Source organism: Coregonus lavaretus, assembly GCF_964263955.1.
Source record: "Coregonus lavaretus genome assembly, chromosome: 3".
Classification (NCBI taxonomy): Eukaryota; Metazoa; Chordata; class Actinopteri; order Salmoniformes; family Salmonidae; genus Coregonus; species Coregonus lavaretus.
The window spans coordinates 54,547,542-54,567,082 of NC_139990.1; the positions used below are offsets into that span (position 1 = coordinate 54,547,542).

A 19,541-nucleotide genomic window follows, 5' to 3' on the forward strand; every position below is an offset into this window, starting at 1 on the left:
AACCAAATGTTTATTCTCTTAAAACAACAGAAATGGGCTGAATCACACTGAAGGTTTTTCAGTGCACACACCCATACACCCACCAACACATAGCCCAGACCAGGCCAGGGAGGGGAGATCAGCCCTGAAGTACTGCATGTAGCTTACATGTGTCCTCCTCTGCTCAACAAACCACCTCAACAAAACCGTAGGGGAGAGGAACATGGGAATATCATAATCAGTCCAAGATGTAGACATGGAGGTGGGTGAGTGCTGACTGCTGAGATTACAGATTCTGCCTCCGTCTCCTCTTCCTGAGGAACTGTGAGCCGAGCCAAGCCTCAAACACACACAGTCCAAAGGGGAGGAAGTACATAACTTTGGATCAACATCCAATTCGGCCCTGTTTCCTCCCACTTGTCCCCCCTCACCATTCATTATACACCCACACCACACAGACTAGCATACATCTGTGGGGGAGGGCGGTTGTGAATTTTGTCTGATGATTTGTGGACCTTTCTCCATCTCCACTGAAAGTTGTCCAAAGTGTTTAAACAAGTGCTGGCAGACATAATGTTGTTGGACATTGATCATGGCCTAGAGTTTGGGAACCAAAATGAGTTTCTGCTGATTCTTTAACGGGGGCTGAACTTGATTTCGGTTTAAATTCTCCTCATTAGGAAATGCGACTGAGAATGAGATTTGGGTCTTGGAGGTGTGCTTTGATGTGGGTGTCTCGTGTGTGTGTTCGAACGTGAGAAGAGTTTGTACTTTCACTCTGCCAAAACAGTACAAAGTTACAGTCTAACCAGTTTCTTTGACATTTTTCAATGGCACACATACACACTCTGACTCGGCACAATACTGCTGGGTGCTTGTCGTCATTGACCATTCAATGCATTTGCACTCCAAACACTTGTCTGCACATTGCTTGAACGCAATCAAACCCAAAAGCTTGGAGCAATCAAACTTTTTTCACAGGGTGAGTGGCTAGCGTTTGCCTAACCCTAAAACTGGATCCACAGCCAGTGAACATACCACGCAGGAACTCTGGACACTACCAAAGAGCAGATGTGAGGGGGAAGAGAATGAAGGCCCCTGGTGTGTGTGTGTGCGCGCATGTGCTAGTGTGGCTGTGTGTGTGTGCGTGCATGCATGCGTGTGTGTCAACCTCTGCTTTGAGTCAGAGCAACACCCTCATTTGTGTGTGTGGGAGAAGTCATGTCTCTCTTATTATTGGCTTTTTTTCACATTTTGCCACAGGAGGGATATCTGACACCGGGACATAAGCAATTCTTTCCACCTGCGGGGGAGAGTTCAAAGCAATAAGGGAAATGATTCTCTGTTGATTTATCCACCTCAAGGAATGCACTGTTAAATCTGTGCCCGTGTCATCTTGAGCTGGTCCATATGTTACACTTCTGGTGGATTTGGTTTTCTTTGGACTGATGTCCGGACCGGATTAAATACTGTATTTAAGTCATATATTTTGCATTTAAAATAACAACTTATCTCTCTGGTTATTATTGTTGAAGGTATTATTCTAATTGATTGTTCTCCAGTCATTCTGTACAGCTCTATAGCAAGTGGTTCAAAACGACGGTGTCTGGAGTGGATATTAATAGCTATCTCTAAGCTATAGTTTGAGGGAAGCTTTCGCAGACCAAGTTTTGTCATACTTCTTGATTCACCAACCAAACTTGTAATTAGGCCGGGCTGCACAAATACCAATTTGGGCGTGTAAAACAACTAGTGGGAGTTTGAGGGGAATTCAGATTTTTGTGGGGAAGGTTGGGGGAGGGTGGTGAAATGTGGGGGAGGGAGGTGGGACTGGGGTTGGGGTTGTGGTTTTTATTCTTCACAATAGCTGTAGTGATAGGGTGTGGCATCAACAAGAGAGAGCCAGGCTAAATTAACAGTGTTATTGCCTAGCCCAAGGGTAGTGAAAAATGAATGACATACTGTAGCTCACAGCCATGTTGTGATCCCTGTGTGTTCATAGCTGTTGAGGGGGAAAAATGTGGGCTCATTGCTTTTCTACATCTCCCAAATCTGTTTGTTGAGGGAGTCAAAGAATTACGGTGTCGCAAAGAGCTGCCGGAGCTCCCATAAGATTCCAGCTGTCTTGTCTTGAAGACAGAGAGCCAACACACAGTGGGAATCTCTTGGTCCTATAACCAAGCCCTTTTGGTCCAATGAGGGACGACACCCCTTGCTCTTCTCTTCACTTTCCCCTATGGTCTAAGGCACTGCATCTCAGTGCTTGAGGCGTCACTACAGACTCCCTGGTTCGATTCCAGGCTGTATCACAACCGGCCGTGATTGGGAGTCCCATAGGGCGGCGCACAATTGGCCCAGCGTCGTCCGGGTTCGGCCAGTGTAGGCCGTCATTGTGAATAAGAATTTGTTCTTAACTGACTTGCCTAGTTAAATAAAGGTAAAATATAAATAAATAACCTCCAAAGTTTGTTGATCTAGTTGCGGTGCTGACTGGAAATCAGGCTGCAGTGTCACAGGGGTGGAGAGGTCAGGAATTTTGTTTTTGAGTCAAAATGAGTGCCTTCCTTCCCCCCACCGCACAAACCCGCTACGTTTTCCCCCCAAGTTTCACCACACAAATGAAGAAAGAGCTGAACGTCACTACCCCAAACCACTTCCTTATATACATTCTGTCCCTACTTCCAACCACAATGCCAGCTCCCCTGGGCAGACCTAAGGGACGCAGAATGATCAAACATGGCACAGATTGACATCATACAAGATGACGGGGACATGTGCCATACAGATCTGTGGCAGAGGACCATCTGACAGTCTGTGTCCCAGCGCATCTGGGAGAAAGGGGGGAGAGAGGGAGGAAGGGAGGGGGGAGGGAGAAACAGGAGCTGGAGGAGGAGGAGGAGCGAGCCCCAGATGGGGAAGGTGAAGAGAAGAGCAAGGATGAGGGACCAAAAGGGCTGTGGAAAGCAACGAGGAAGTGAATATGTGTGTTTTGGGGAAAATGTGAACAGAGGCGTGGCCCATTGGCAAGGTCAATAGCCTCCTCGGCCGCGTAAGAGAGGACTGTGACATATTTCTTGCTGCTTTTTTCTCTGCCCATTGACCACATCTAGTGAGCTCTGTTTTGCGGAGCCTCAAGAAAGCAGGCATCTGGGTGACACATGGTACAGTGTGTACACCACTGTGTGCACTCCCATGTCGGGTGACTAAATAATACTTTTTACACAGATTTTCACTTTTGATATTTTTCTTACATTTACAGTCATTCAGCAGACGCTCTTATCCAGAGCGACTTACAGGAGCAATTAGGGTTAAGTGCCTTGCTCAAGGGCACATCGACAGATTTTTCTCCTAGTCAGCTCAGGGATTAGAACCAGCGACCTTTCGGTTACTGGCACTACGCTCTTAACCACTAAACTACCTGCCGCCCTGGAAAAGGAAATCACTCCCTTCCACTTATTGCAAAATTGAGTAATTTTGCAGGCGCTGCAGTTGATGCTGGTGAAAGTTGATCCACCCAACCCAACTGTTGACAGAAACATTCTGTAATCTAACGTGGTCCTCTGTAGCTCAATTGGTAGAGCATGGCGCTTATAACGCCAGGGTAGTGGGTTCGATCCCCGGGACCACCCATACGTAAAAATGTATGCACACATGACTGTAAGTCGCTTTGGATAAAAGCGTCTGATAAATGGCATATTATTATTATTATTATTAAAGGTTGATAGAGCTATTTAATTGGCCGAAACAATATGCAGCTGTAGTTTTTCAGCTGTTTAAATTTTTATTTATTTATTCTGTAGCCACTCTTGAAAATAATCCAGTTGAGAAACCATCCATCAATGTCAACATAGTCAGAGAGGGGAGGTCACAAAATACATTTCAATATACACAAAGAATGAATGAGGCATTATTTTCCTAGACTTAAGATATGCGACAAACAGCAAATGAAGAGAACAACTTCCCTGTGCTGGATGGGAGTGTGTTATATTTAAACCATAAGTGCATATAATCACAGGGTTTGGCTAAATGCTCCTTGTTTAGTGCTGATAAACACCTTGGCACACACTGTAGTATAAGTTTTGTCTACCTCTTACTTTCCTGAAGTATTTGACTCAGGAAATATATTTTAGATATGTTAATAATACACTTTCAGAGGCATGTAAAGTGAGCTAGAACTATATTCCAGCAAGCTTTAAAAATGTACACTACCAGTCAAAAGTTTGGACACACCTGCTCATTCAAGGGTTTTTCTTTATTTTTACTATTTTTTACATTGTAGAATAATAGTGAAGACATCAAAACTATAAAATAACACATATGGAATCATGTAGAAACCAAAAAAGTGTTAAACAAATCAAAATATGTTTTATATTTGAGATTCTTCAAAAAGCCACCCTTTGCCTCGATGACAGCTTTGCACACTCTTGGCATTCTCTCAACCAGCTTCATGAGGTAGTCACCTGGAATGCATTTCAAATAGCAGGTGTTCCTTCTTAAATGTTAATTTGTGGAATTTCTTTCCTTCTTAATGCGTTTGAGCCAATCAGTTGTGTTGTGACAAGGTACGGGGTATACAGAAGATAGCCCTATTTGGTAAAAGACCAAGTCCATATTATAGCAAGAACAGCTCAAATAAGCAAAGAGAAACGACAGTCCATCATTACTTTAAGACATGAAGGTCAGTCAATACGGACATTTTCAAGAACTTTGAAAGTTTCTTCAAGTGCAGTCGCTAAAACCATCAAGCGCCATGATGAAACTGGCTCCCATGAGGACCGCTACAGGAATGGATGACCCAGAGATACCTCTGCTGCAGAGGATAAATTCATTAGAGTTACCAGCCTCAGAAATTGCAGCCCAAATAAATGCTTCACAGAGTTCAAGTCACAGACACATCTCAACATCAACTGTTCAGAGGGGACTGTGTGAATCAGGCCTTCATGGTCGAATTGCTGCAAAGAAACCACTACTAAAGGACACCAATAAGAAGAAGAGACCTGCTTGGGCCAAGAAACATGAGCAATGGACATTAGACCGGTGAAAATGTGTCCTTTGGTCTGGAGTCCAAATTGGAGATTTTTGGTTCCAACCGCTGTGTCTTTGTGAGATGTGGTGTGGGTGAACGGATGATCTCCGCATGTGTAGTTCCCACCGTAAAGCATGGAGGAGGAGGTGTTATGGTGTGGGGGTGCTTTGCTGGTGACACTGTCTGTGATTTATTTAGAATTCAAGCCACACTTAACCAGCATGGCTACCACAGCATTCTGCAGCGATACGCCATCCCAGCTGGTTTGGGTTTAGTGGGACTATCATTAGATTTTCAACAGGACAATGACCCAACACACCTCCAGGCTGTGTAAGGGCTATTTTACCAAGAAGGAGAGTGATGGAGTGCTGCATCAGATGACCTGGCCTCCACAATCCCCTGACCTCAACCCAATTGAGATGGTTTGGGATGAGTCGGACGGCAGAGTGAAGGAAAAGCAGCCAACAAGTGCTCAGCATATGTGGGAACTCCTTCAAAACTGTTGGAAAAGCATTCCAGATCAAGCTGGTTGAGAGAATGCCATGAGTGTGCAAAGCTGTCATCAAGGCAAAGGGTGGCTATTTGACGAATCTCAAATCTCAAATATATTTTGATTTGTTTAACACTTTTATGGTTACTACATGATTCCACATGTGTTATTTCATAGTTTTGATGTCTTCACTATTATTCTACAATGTAGAAAATAGTAAAAATAAAGAAAACCTTTGTGTGTCCAAACTTTTGACTGGTACTGTATATCTAAGGTTAGTTAGTTTGTCTTTTTTAATGTAATCTGTGATCATAAACCATCGACAAATAATGTGATAACATCAATAAACCACCTTGTGTCATGAAACTGACAAACTGTCCCTCAAAAAGAAGAACTTGTGTTTAGTCCTGTACCTCAACATGTCACTTATCTTAAATGAATGAGGACTGCAGGAAGTCACAAGTGGAAATTGCGAATTCACTAATCTCTCCTGTGAGGGTTGAGGAACACAGTCCTGCACACCATACACTCAAGGGACGGAAAGAAACAGTACAATTACCATCATCAATAACATTATCATTACACATACCACAGAGTTAACCCAAATGCTGTTTCATGATGAGTGTTTGATTTCATTCTAATTGGCAACGCTCTGCAGCTGAACATTATTGTTGTTGTCATGGAGATAGTATTGTAATATTGTTGTTTATTTGTCATCTCATGCTCCACTCACAAGATAACATAACTTGACTGCTGTAAAAAATCTATATATCACCTGTCATATTCTGTGAATAACTAGTAAGATACTAGGGTAACCACACTCAGGTGTTCTCCTGCCCCCTAGTTGTAGGCCTATGGGGAATATTTTCACATTGCAATTTGTTACTCATTTCCAACTATTCGGTGACACTTTGAATTATGTATTTTCTGTGAAGAAGAACAATATTTTCAGCATTACAAAACCACATCTATAACTATAACCACATTTAGAGTTATGCGCACGCACTTGCTCAACATTCTCATGTGTGGAGTCATATAGAAATGACACACAGCTATCTTTGGCTTTGAAATGACAGAGATTTAAGGAACCAACCAACACACACTGCCTGATGTTTAGTGCAGGCAGAGCTTTCTATTTTATGACCGATTCATATTCAACATCAGTTGAGCTTGAATTCACAGGTTCTAACAGGACAAGGGGAAATATGTGTGAAAACCCATTAGAAAACAGTTTTATTGAAAATATAATTGAAAACATACACAAGGACAAACACATCTTAGGAGGAATTTCCAATTGTCAAACAACACCTGACAAGTTCATTTGAGGACAACTTCGATGCTAGTTGTAGCCTATACACTCTTAGAAAAAATATTGCTATCTGGAACCTAAAAGGGTTCTTCGGCTGTCCACATAGGAGAACCCTTTGAATAACCCTTTTTGGTTCCAGGTAGAACCCTTTTGGTTTCAGGTAGAACCCTTTTGGGTTCCATGTAGAACCCTTTCTACATACAGTGGGGAGAACAAGTATTTGATACACTGCCGATTTTGCAGGTTTGCCTACTTACAAAGCATGTAGAGGTCGGTAATTTTTATCATAGGTACACATCAACTGTGAGAGACGGAATCTAAAACAAAAATCCAGAAAATCACATTATATGATTTTTAAGTAATTAATTTGCATTTTATTGCATGACATAAGTATTTGATACATCAGAAAAGCAGAATTTAATGTTTGGTACAGAAACTTTTGTTTGCAATTACAGAGATCATACATTTCCTGTAGGTCTTGACCAGGTTTGCACACACTGCAGCAGGGATTTTGGCCCACTCCTCCATACCTTCTCCAGATCCTTCAGGTTTCGGGGCTGTCGCTGGGCAATACAGACTTTCAGCTCCCTCCAAAGATTTTCTATTGGGTTCAGGTCTGGAGACTGGCTAGGCCACTCCAGGACCTTGAGATGCTTCTTACGGAGCCACTCCTTAGTTGCCCTGGCTGTGTGTTTCGGGTCGTTGTCATGCTGGAAGACCCAGCCACGACCCATCTTCAATGCTCTTACTGAGGGAAGGAGGTTGTTGGCCAAGATCTCGCGAAACATGGCCCCATCCATCCTCCCCTCAATACGGCGCAGTCGTCCTGTCCCCTTTGCAGAAAAGCATCCCCAAAGAATGATGTTTCCACCTCCATGCTTCACGGTTGGGATGGTGTTCTTGGGGTTGTACTCATCCTTCTTTTTCCTCCAAACACGGCGAGTGGAGTTTAGACCAAAAAGCTCTATTTTTGTCTCATCAGACCACATGACCTTCTTCCATTCCTCCTCTGGATCATCCAGATGGTCATTGGCAAACTTCAGACGGGCCTGGACATGCGCTGGCTTGAGCAGGGGGACCTTGCGTGAGCTGCAGGATTTCAATCCATGACGGCGTAGTGTGTTACTAATGGTTTTCTTTGAGACTGTGGTCCCAGCTCTCTTCAGGTCATTGACCAGGTCCTGCCGTGTAGTTCTGGCCTGATCCCTCACCTTCCTCATGACCATTGATGCCCCATGAGGTGAGATCTTGCATGGAGCCCCAGACCGAGGGTGATTGACCGTCAACTTGAACTTCTTCCATTTTCTAATAATTGCGCCAACAGTTGTTGCCTTCTCACCAAGCTGCTTGCCTATTGTCCTGTAGCCCATCCCAGCCTTGTGCAGGTCTACAATTTTATCCCTGATGTCCTTACACAGCTCTCTGGTCTTGGCCATTGTGGAGAGGTTGGAGTCTGTTTGATTGAGTGTGTGGACAGGTGTCTTTTATACAGGTAACGAGTTCAAACAGGTGCAGTTAATACAGGTAATGAGTGGAGAACAGGAGGGCTTCTTAAAGAAAAACTAACAGGTCTGTGAGAGCCGGAATTCTTACTGGTTGGTAGGTGATCAAATACTTATGTCATGCAATAAAATGCAAAATAATTACTTAAAAATCATACAATGTGATTTTCTGGATTTTTGTTTTAGATTCCGTCTCTCACAGTTGAAGTGTACCTATGATAAAAATTACAGACCTCTACATGCTTTGTAAGTAGGAAAACCTGCAAAATCGGCAGTGTATCAAATACTTGTTCTCCCCACTGTAGGGTGCTACATGGAACCAAAAAGGGTTCAATCTGGAACCAAAAAGGGTTCTACCTGGAACACAAAAGTGTTCTCCTATGGGTACAGCTGAAGAAACCCTTTTTTCTAAGAGTGTACAATGTGTCAATAAGTTACTTGCATTATAACTGGGAAGCATACAGTTTTCATTATAATGTTGTAAATGACTGATGCATTTATGGTTAGAACCTAACAAATGAGTCTCGCTATTACTCATGCATCAGTAAGGTAGTTGCAGCCAGATATGATTATATGCAGGCATGACTTGTCTATGTTATTATCTGTGACTCCCAGTGACTCTGTCTATGTTATTACTTTAGTTGCCCTTGAGGGGGACAACAAGATCGTAGGAGGGTATGAGTGCAGGAAGAACTCTGTTCCCTACCAGGTGTCTCTGAACACAGGGTACAACTTCTGTGGAGGGATCCTCCTCTCTAGTGAATGGGTGCTCTCTGCTGCCCACTGCTACAAATCATAAGCACAGACTGCAGAGTTACTATGTGCTAGAGAATTTCAAAAATAGTTTAAATGTTGTTGTTTTTTACACTTTATTTTATTTCATGAACATTCTGGTGGTGTAGGCCTTAAAATCCCCATTTAATCTAGAAACGTACTCTTCTTTCCTTAGCTGTTAGTTGGACTTAAAGAGAAACAAGTAAAGAAGGCAGTGTATTGATCACAGGAGGTTGGTGGCACCTTAATTGGGGAGAACGGGCTCGTGGTAATGGCTGGAGCAGAATCAGTGGAATGGTATCAAATACATCAAACACATGGTTTCCAGGTGTTTGATGCCATTCCATTTGCTCTGTTCCGGCCATTATTATGAACTGTTTCCCCCTCAGCAGCCTCCACTGGTATTGATGGACATGACATAGTATGCTTTGCTCTTTGTAATATCATGTTTAATGGTTGAGTCCATTCGGATTTAAGACCACAACTGTTGTAGAACTGTTTGGATGAAATGGGTAAACCTTAACATACAGCAAATCTAACAAGTTTCCCAGTGTAGGACCCTCCTTCCCCTCTAACAACCACAGTATCATCTCCATTCTGGTTATAACCCTGCTGGTCGCCATTGGAGGTCCGTCTGGGGGAGCACAACATCAAGGAGCCTGAGGACATGGAGCAACACATCATGTCTGCCCAGTTCATCCGCCACCCAGACTACAACTCTGGTACCCAGGACAGTGACATCGCGCTGATCAAGCTAAACCAGCCTGACACCCTCAACAGCTATGTGAGCCCTGTGGCCCTCCCCACTAAGTGTAGCACTGCTGGAACCATGTGCCAGGTCTCTGGCTGGGGGAGCCTCCACGCCAGCAACGAAGGCTGTGAGTGGAATGTGTGTTTTATTAGTGTTTTATTAGTCGTATGTACTGGATACACATGGTATACGCCATCCAACAAAATGCTTACTTTCAGGTTCCTTCTCGACAATGCAACAACAATAAGAAATAAGAAAAGATATGAATACAAACATTTGTGTGTACATTTGTGCGTGCGTGTGTGTGCTTGTGTTTGTGTGTATGTGTGTGTGGGTGTTTGTGTGGTTGTGTAAAACAGCTGCGTATTTTATCCCAGGTGAACTACTTGCCCAGTGTGTTCAGTACCTGATTAGATATGATGCTGTCTTGGCTATAAATGGTTAACAGCTGAGGACAACAGTTATTTGAGAGTGATTGGTACTTTTACAGTCTTAAGAAATCTCAAGTTTTCCACTTCTGATTTGTTTTAATGGAAAGTCTTAATGACTTGTTACATGTCTATCTGGAAGACTCTGTCTAACTCTATCTTTCTTTGATGTTCTGTTCCAGCGAGGTACCCTGACACACTGCAGTGTGTGGAGGTCCCCTCCTGACTGATAACACCTGTCTGGAAGCCTATTTCTTCCAGATAACTGAGAACATGAACTGTGCTGGCTTCGTGGAGGGAGGCAGAATAGACCTGTACGATACTTCTTCATATTTCACTTTCTTGCTTTCACAGTTTGCACCATGATGCATTTTTTTTTGTCTCTCTTCTTCTTGCTCTGTCACATACTCTCTCTATCTTGTTTATCTTGTTCATGTCACTCTGGCTTGTTGCTCTCTCTTTCTTTATCTCTCTCACCATCTTACCCCCCCTCTCTCTGTCACTTTCTTTCTTTCTTTCTTTCTTTCTTTCTTTCTTTCTTTCTTTCTTTCTTTCTTTCTTTCTTTCTTTCTTTCTTTCTTTCTTTCTTTCTTTCTTTCTTTCTTTCTTTCTTTCTTTCTCTCTCTCTGTCTCTATCTCTGTCTCTGTCTCTGTCTCTGTCTCTGTCTCTGTCTCTCTCTCTCTCTCTCTCTCTCTCCACCCCACCAGGGTGACTCTGGTGGCCCTCTGGTGTGTGATGGGGAGCTGCAGGGGGTTGTTTCCAGGGGTCATGGCTGTGCTCTCAGGAAGAAGCCTGGCGTCTACACCAAAGTCTGCAACTACGTGTCATGGATCCAAAACACCATGGCATCCGGCTAAGTAGCAAAGGCTGGTCCTGATGTCATGGAACTAACAATTTGAACTGATGATATCAAATAAAGCATGTCTGTTTATTGAATGTGGTCTTTGTTGAGTGACATCATAGGGTTGACTTCTTATGAGAGGATTTGAACAAGTCAGATCAGAATTTGGGCTATTGTGAAGGCGCTAGATGGTATAAGAGGTAAAAACTGAACACTTGGCTCCCTCTGCTGGATATACAGTGATCTTCCATCTTAAGCGATAATAAATAAACATGAGAGGGTGGGTGACCCAAAGACCAAATTGAGTCTAGCAAAGCATACATATTCCATTTAGACTATGGAATATTCTCACAACACGGTAGAATACCCAGATTTTCCAAGTCTGCCCACCATCCAAAATACCACAAGTACCACACCCTTCACCATGACATCATAGTGACCAGGCCAAGGGCTCTGTTGGCCCTGTGGCCTGAGGCATTCTATTTGGGTCTGACCTGAGGCATGTAGATTTGTTCATAACAGTGCCAGTGGCTATGGGTGTGGGCCTTCAACGATCTCATCAACAGATTTCCATGTCCCTAGAGATGTAGTCAGGGTAAAATGGGAACAGGTTACAACTCAATAAAGTAGAATGGACAGCTAGGCAGTGGTGTAAAATACTTAAGTAAAAATACTTTGAAGTATTACTTAAGTCGTTTTTTTGGATATTTGTATTTTACTTTACTATTGATATTTTTCAACTATTCAACTTTCTATTTTACTCCACTACATTCCTAAAGAAAATAATGTACTTTTTATCCATACATTTTCCCTGACACCCAAAAGTACTTGTTACATTTTGAATGCTTTGCAGGACAGGAAAATTGTCAATTTCACTCACTTACAGTATCAAGAGAACATCCCTGGTCATCGCTACTGCCTCTGATCTGGCAGACTGACTAAACACAAATGCTTCATTTGTAAATTATGTTGGAGTGTTGGAGTGTGCCCCTGGCTATCCGTAAAAAAAATAAAAAGAAAAGAAAGAAAATCATGCCATCTGGTTTGCTTAATATAAGGAATTTGAAATGATTTATACTTTTACTTTTGATACTTAAGTATATTTTAGCAATTACATTTACTTTTGATACTTAAGTACATTTAAAACCAAATACTTGTAGACTTTTACACAAGTAGTATTTTACTGGGTGACTTTCACTTTTACTTGAGTCATTATTTTCTATTAAGGTACAGTATCTTAACTTTTACTCAAGTATGACAATTGGGTACTTTATCCACCACTGCAGCTAGGTCTTTCGAGGTCATCAATATTGAACCAACCAAAATACATATGGCAGTGGTTCCCAAATTATTTGCTCTCTGAGGCTGTTGGGAGTTTTCTTGTGACCCATGCAAAACCACAAATAAAACCAATATTTTTGGTGTCTGCAACCCATGCGGAGTTAGCGGTGATTGACCATTGGGTCCCGAGTTCCGACCCACTGTTTGGGAAACATTGAGTCAAGGCAATGTCAAATACTCTCAGGGTTTTACTGAAGTATGTTCAGCCTTTACCAAGGAATATGTATGACTGACGCAGTATTATAATGTGTCATGTTTCCCTGTCACTGAACCAAAACAAAGACCCTCAGGTTGATCCATGAGATAAGATTTGGTCATAAACACTGCTTGATGTGCCCTTCTCTATGCACCATTCATGTGTGGTGGTGGTTATACATTTGTTAGCCTTGTGGCTAGCATTGCCTAACAATATTCAGTACAAGAGAAAGGATGCAGGGTTATTATTGTGCCACCAGAGGGCATCATTCAACTTCTTGACAGATCATGGCAGTGACTGGTCAGGGACAAGGTAGGTGTGATCCAATAATTTTCAATGGAAATGTATGGTGGTGATGAGGGTAATGATATTTCCCACACTTTTGGTTTATCTTGTATTAGGGGTTTGTGCTATATGTGAATTGTGCTGTTATGTATTTATTGTCTAATCCAAATGCCACAAGTTCCCTATGGGAAAAATTAAGTAGGATATTCTATTTTATTATACTCTATTCTATTCGATTGTCAAGTGAATAATATCTAAATGACTGTATTCTAAAATGTGAAAAAAATGAATTACAGAACTGTAAATAAGTAGCCTACAATTGATCAAGATCAATGTTGTTTTGTCGACAATACAATCAGATAGTGTAAAACAAAAGAAGAGGAGGTTAATTTTCAGGATTATTGTGGTCATTATGGAGGTTTACCCTGATCAATTTACAAAAGGCAGATAGATAGTTGACACAGTGCGACATCTGTGAGTCAAAATTGTAATGATTAGAAATTTACTAAATTGTGCATTCCTGAATTAAATCCAACATACGGATTTTAATATAAAATTGACGCACATAACTACTCTTACTGAAGTAAAACTAATCCCTGTGGATTTATATTTGACGAATTCACAATGGACCTCCTTTCTACTTTGACGCAGCACGTGCTGACTCACAAACCCAGTATTAAGGGCGTAATACCTATGATGGTTTGCTATGGGCCACTGTATGTGCGCTCACATCTGGCAGCATTTGGAGTAAGCTTGTTTCTCAAGTTTATAAAGTAATCCAACTTCACGCAAAGAGTAGAGAGAGAGTAGGAGACGGAGAGGAAGGGGCATTTCAAGAGTGGAGTAACTTGGCACCAAAGTCAGGTAAGGCTATACATTTTTTATCCAAATATGTTTGTTTTTTATTGACCATTAGAAATAAAAGTTATTTTTGCGCTACATTGTTTACGTCATAAAGAAACAAGGCAACTTCTTGATGATATCTTTTGAAGATTGATGGGTCAAATAAAAACGTTTTTTATTTTTTATTTTTTATTCATGATAACGTTTGTGTGGTAGGATGTCTTTGGTATTTATAGTGATCTGCAGCTTACTTGACAGAATGATGCCCAACAATTTTTTTCAATCTTGTAATAAGTTACCGTAATGTTTAAAATCGAATACATTTTGTAGACGCAGTATTGTTGATATGATAATACTTGAAAGCATGATTAGCCTTTTTACAGCCTTTATTACATGAAGTGCTGAACCTTTCTGTTGTATTTTCAGTAGGCTGATTCAATTAATCAATTCACTTAATTCAATAAATGAAATATAATCTTTAATTTTGCCTATTTGTTCCTGTTCCAATGTATTTATCTTCAATGTTCATCTTCCTTGATTGACAACAGGTATCTAAAGGGGTGGAAAATGGAACTGAAACCATTGCTAAGGCGTATGGGCTCGATAGTCCGTGCCATCCTGACATTCCTCTTTGCCTTGGTGGTGCTGGGGGTGATGGTGTGGGCCTACGTCCAGGGCTTCCAGCTGGCCACCTCCCCGTACGGCATCATCTCCTTCGGCTTCTACGGCCTCCTGCTGGGGCTCCACGTCCTGGTCCAGAGCCTGTTCGCCTTCGTGGAGCACCGCCGCATGAGGGCCCGAAGCAAGGCCTGCACCTTCACCAAGACCATCGGCTTCACTATCTCAGCCTACCAGGAGGACCCAGAGTACCTGCGCGAGTGCCTCAACTCCATTCGGGCCCTCAAGTACCCTCCAGAGCTGCTGCGGGTCATCATGGTGGTGGATGGGAACTCGGAGGACGACCTCTACATGCTGGAGATGTTCAGGGAGGTGTTTGCAGACCAGGACCCTGGCTGTTACGTGTGGAGGAATAACTACCACACGTGGGACCCCACCCAGACCCAGGAGTGGGGCATCCCCGGGGTGATAGGCCCCGCCGGGGACGCTAGTTATGGGTTGGGAGAGGACCCCCAGAGGAGGGAGGTGGAGGATCTGATCAACAGCAGGAGGTGTGTGTGCATCATGCAGAAGTGGGGTGGAAAGAGGGAGGTGATGTACACAGCATTCAAGGCACTGGGACTGTCGGTGGACTACCTACAGGTGAGGAGTTGATTTATATCTCTTTGTATGGCTCTTGAGATTAGGGAAATACTGTATTTCATTAAGAAAACACACCTTGGATCAGAGCACACAGTATCTTCATTCTGTTTCTTGTCCTATAATGTTAATAATTGTTAATAACTAATGTTAATAATCATCTCTCTCTCTCTCTCTCTCTCTCTCTCTCTCTCTCTCTCTCTCTCTCTCTCTCTCTCTCTCTCTCTCTCTCTCGCTCTCTCGCTCTCTCTCTCTCTCTCTCTCTCTCTCTCTCTCTCTCTCTCTCTCTCTCTCTCCAGGTGTGTGACTCTGACACCAAGCTAGACCCCCTGGCTACGGTGGAGCTGTGTAAGGTTCTGGAGAGCAACCAGAAGTACGGGGCGGTGGGAGGAGACGTGATGATCCTCAACCTCAAGGAGTCCTACATCAGCTTCATGAGCAGCCTGCGCTATTGGATGGCGTTCAACATCGAGAGGTCCTGCCAGTCCTTCTTCAACTGTGTCTCCTGCATCAGCGGCCCCCTGGGTAAGGAAAATACACTTTCCTGTGACCGCGATAAACATGAGACATAACCTTGCTTCTCTTGTTTATGCTATTTGTTTAGTAACATAACAAGTGATACAATTGGAATATACTTGCATGTGAACTGCAGTACTATAACATAGGTTTGGTTTCATCCTCAGGTCTGTACAGGAATGACCTCCTCCAGCAGTTCTTAGAGTCCTGGTACAACCAGAAGTTCCTGGGGACTCACTGCACATTTGGGGATGACAGACATCTCACCAACCGCATGCTCAGCATGGGCTATGCCACCAAGTGAGTATATGTCTTCACACATACTCGTCATACTGCATGCCATCTAAAAACCTGTCCTAGAAGACACAAATAAACTCTACCACAACACTTTACTAGAGATGATAAGATGATAATAGACTCATCATCATCCATCCTCTGCTCTCAGATACACGGCCCGCTCCAAGTGCTACACAGAGACGCCAGGCCAGTTCCTCCGGTGGCTCAACCAGCAGACGCGCTGGACCAAGTCTTACTTCCGTGAGTGGCTCTACAACGCCATGTGGTGGCACAAGCACCACCTGTGGATGACCTACGAGTCCATCGTCTCTGGTGTCTTCCCCTTCTTCGTCACGGCCACCATCATCCAGCTGTTCTGGACAGGCACCCTGTGGGACATCCTCTGGGTCCTCTGCTGCATCCAGCTCATCGGCCTGATCAAGGCGGCCTATGCCTGCATCCTGCGCCACGACCTGGTCATGTTGTTCATGTCCCTCTACTCTGCCCTCTACATGACCAGCCTGCTGCCCGCCAAGTACTTTGCCATCATCACCATGAACAAGAGCAGCTGGGGCACGTCGGGCCGCCGCAAGATGGTTGGGAACTACATCCCCCTGCTGCCTCTGTCGGTGTGGGCGGCCATCTTGCTGGGAGGGTTCTGCTACACCATCTACAAGGAGAGCCAGAAGGGCTGGTTCACGCCGTCTAAGGTACTAGAGACCAGGTTTCTGATCTACGGCTGTGTGGCGTACGTCTGCTACTGGTTCCTCATGATCTTCCTCTACTGGGTGTGGTTCCGCAGGCTGTGTAGGAAACGCTCCCAAAGTTATGACGTGAGCGTATAGGGAAAAAATACAGGATATTATGTATTTATTTTGTATTGTGTACATTAAAGTTTCATTTATTTATTTCATCTTGTGGTACAGTAGCTGTTTGTGAACAGATAACCTTTATACAGCTGCTAAACCAACTGAACCATATAATATATACATTTATATAATGTACTGTATATGAGAACAATTACCTAGACTCTGGGAAGCTTCATCCAGAAAAGTGTCAAAGATGAGAATATATTGTTGATAACTACAGTTTGCCGTGCTACTGAAGATGGAGAAATTAGTTGTTAAGTGAGTGAATATTTGACATTCAGATGTCTTTACACATACTTTATAACAGAAACTGTATATGGAAGCAATATAGTACAGTATACTTCTCAGGAGTCCTCGCAGCAGTTTATGATATAAGACTTATAATTTATTCTAGATGGCCCTTGATTTGCTGTTGCTTATTTCTACTGAATGCCTTATGAACAAAGTGTTATATTTATTTAATATAACGATTTGTAATCTCTCTTGAGCACAACATGATTGAACTGTTATTAGATCACGCTGTATATGACTTGATACGTGCCTTACACCAAAAAATACCATATCAGACATATAGTAGCTTTTCTTTGTTTTTAAATATACCTCTCAATAATGCACTGGAAATTGGACTGGATTTTAATCACAAGTTGTTGTTTTTTACATTACCTTGGAAGCAAACTAGCAAAATGTTTAAGTGTAGAATACATGCAGTTGTACTTCTTGGGAAAACAAAATATGGGGTATAGGACGATGCAAAAGAAAAGCATAAGGTAACATGATGGTCAAAAGGTGTTGTTTTGTGCTTCTAGGTGAAAATATTTATTTCAGTGTAAATAATAGTGACAGACTCCGTAGTAAGACGATTAGACAATCATACATGTGATGTCCACTCCCAGGGTTTCTTTGTGAAGCCCTGTGAGATAGACGGGCAATGGTTCTGCTGTCATGTTGAGTATAAACATGAGAGATGCACTTGGCTCGGTTTGAACTGAACTGACTGAGCACACTTTTATAAACACCTGTATAGATTGTTGATGCACATTTTTCATTGTATGTGATGATTTCCTTTGTCATATTATTTAGCAAATGTGAATTAATGTATGTATGTATGTTTTGGGAATTTGATAAAAAATAGAAAATAAAAAAGAAGTATTTTCTGAGGAAAATGAAGTACAGTAGCTTACTGTTGATCTGTTGAGGAGGGATTGTTTTGGCCACCACACCCATCTCTCAATGATCCTATCAATCTAGGATGTTGAAATCAGTGAATCTCTGTATTCATTTTAGTGGTTGCTTCATCTGACTCCACTATCAATGCTAACTATACCCCTGATTTCCCTGACAGTTGATAGGTAAGGTAACCATTACGGTCAGGAGGGAAGAAAAATACAGTAATTCCAATAATTTTCATAACCAATAATCTATCATTTATTCCTTTGCTGTAACGCCTAATACTGGCCCCTAGCTTGCTATGGAACGTCCGCATTATGTACTCTCCACTAATGGTTCTGTTGACTGTAGGAGAGATGTGACATTTCCATTGAGCAACACATGATAATCTGAGAAATGAGAGGTTCTGTTGGAGACATTACATTTTACATTTTAGTCATTTAGCAGACACTCTTATCCAGAGCGACTTACAGTTAGTGAATACCTTTTTTAAATTATATATATCTTTTTTTTATACTTGCCCCCCGTGGGAATCGAACCCACAACCCTGGCGTTGCAAACGCCATGCTCTATCAACTGAGCTACATCCCTGCCGGCCATTCCCTCCCCTACCCTGGACGACGCTGGGCCAATTGTGCGCCGCCCATGAGTCTCCCAGTCGCAGCCGGCTGCGACAGAGCCTGGATTCGAACCAGGATCTCTAGTGGCACAGTTAGCACTGCGATGCAGTGCCTTAGACCACTGCGCCACTCAGGAGTTAGAGACATCTATCATCAGGAGTGTCATCGTTAGTCATCAAGAGGTATAATTACTGATGTAAAGTCAACATTTCTGACCTCTCAGGGCAGTTAGAGGGCCAGTTGCTTTGCATTGGTTTGATTTGACTGGTGGAGGGAGGAGAGTGTTTGTTGCTGTTTTTGTTTCATATAAACATTTTATGACAGGTCTGGGTGGGTGGAAGTTCTAAAAGAAGCTGAAAACTACAATATACAGTTAATTACCCCATATATGAATTGTGTAAGTGACACCCATTTGTTTTTAAACGCTGTTATGTAACACTAACAGACGTCGATTAAGGCAGTCCCCCGCACCTCTCTGATTCAGAGGGGTTGGGTTAAATGCGGAAAACAAATTTTGGTTGCACTTGTCAGTGCTAACTTTAAAGATTATAAGCAATTCTATAAGCAAATACCTTGTGACGTTATCAAAACATTAATAACGTTAATAAAGCAATAACATATATATTGCAATGATGAATGTTCTTGACTGATTAGAGGTCTTTCATTTATAGATGTGCAATGGACCGAAATGAACACTACACCAGCATTATCAACTGGTTAAATGAGCACTACAACAGCGTTATTAACTGGTTAAATGAAAACGACAACAGCATTATCAACTGTTTAAATGAACACGACAACAGCATTATCAACTGGTTAAATGAACACGGCAACAGCATTATCAACTGTTTAAATAAACACAACAGCATTATCAACTGGTTAAATGAACACTACAAAAGCATTATCAACTGGTTAAATGAACACTACAAAAGCATTATCAACTGGTTAAATGAAAACGACAACAGCATTATCAACTGGTTAAATGAAAACGACAACAGCATTATCAACTGGTTAAATGAAAACGACAACAGCATTATCAACTGGTTAAATGAAAATGACAACAGCATTAT

The 19,541-nt window shown here is 42.3% G+C and overlaps 1 protein-coding gene and 1 pseudogene across 2 annotated transcripts; both read left to right on the plus strand.

Annotated features, from left to right (window-relative positions):
* Positions 1 to 8,686: 8,686 nt before the first annotated feature.
* On the plus strand, positions 8,687 to 11,117 carry LOC311108008 (trypsin-3-like; annotated as a pseudogene). Its single transcript has 5 exons — positions 8,687 to 8,690; positions 8,948 to 9,098; positions 9,699 to 9,958; positions 10,442 to 10,573; positions 10,964 to 11,117. The product of its transcript is annotated as a trypsin-3-like (transcript).
* Positions 11,118 to 14,333: 3,216 nt separating this feature from the next.
* Positions 14,334 to 16,660, plus strand: LOC311114331 (hyaluronan synthase 1-like; the record flags this gene model as incomplete). The annotated part of the gene is made up of 4 exons (XM_084157178.1): positions 14,334 to 15,026; positions 15,323 to 15,548; positions 15,707 to 15,839; positions 15,985 to 16,660. 4 exons carry the CDS (start codon positions 14,334 to 14,336, stop codon positions 16,658 to 16,660), a joined length of 1,728 nt encoding a protein of 575 aa, XP_084013304.1.
* Positions 16,661 to 19,541: the final 2,881 nt, after the last annotated feature.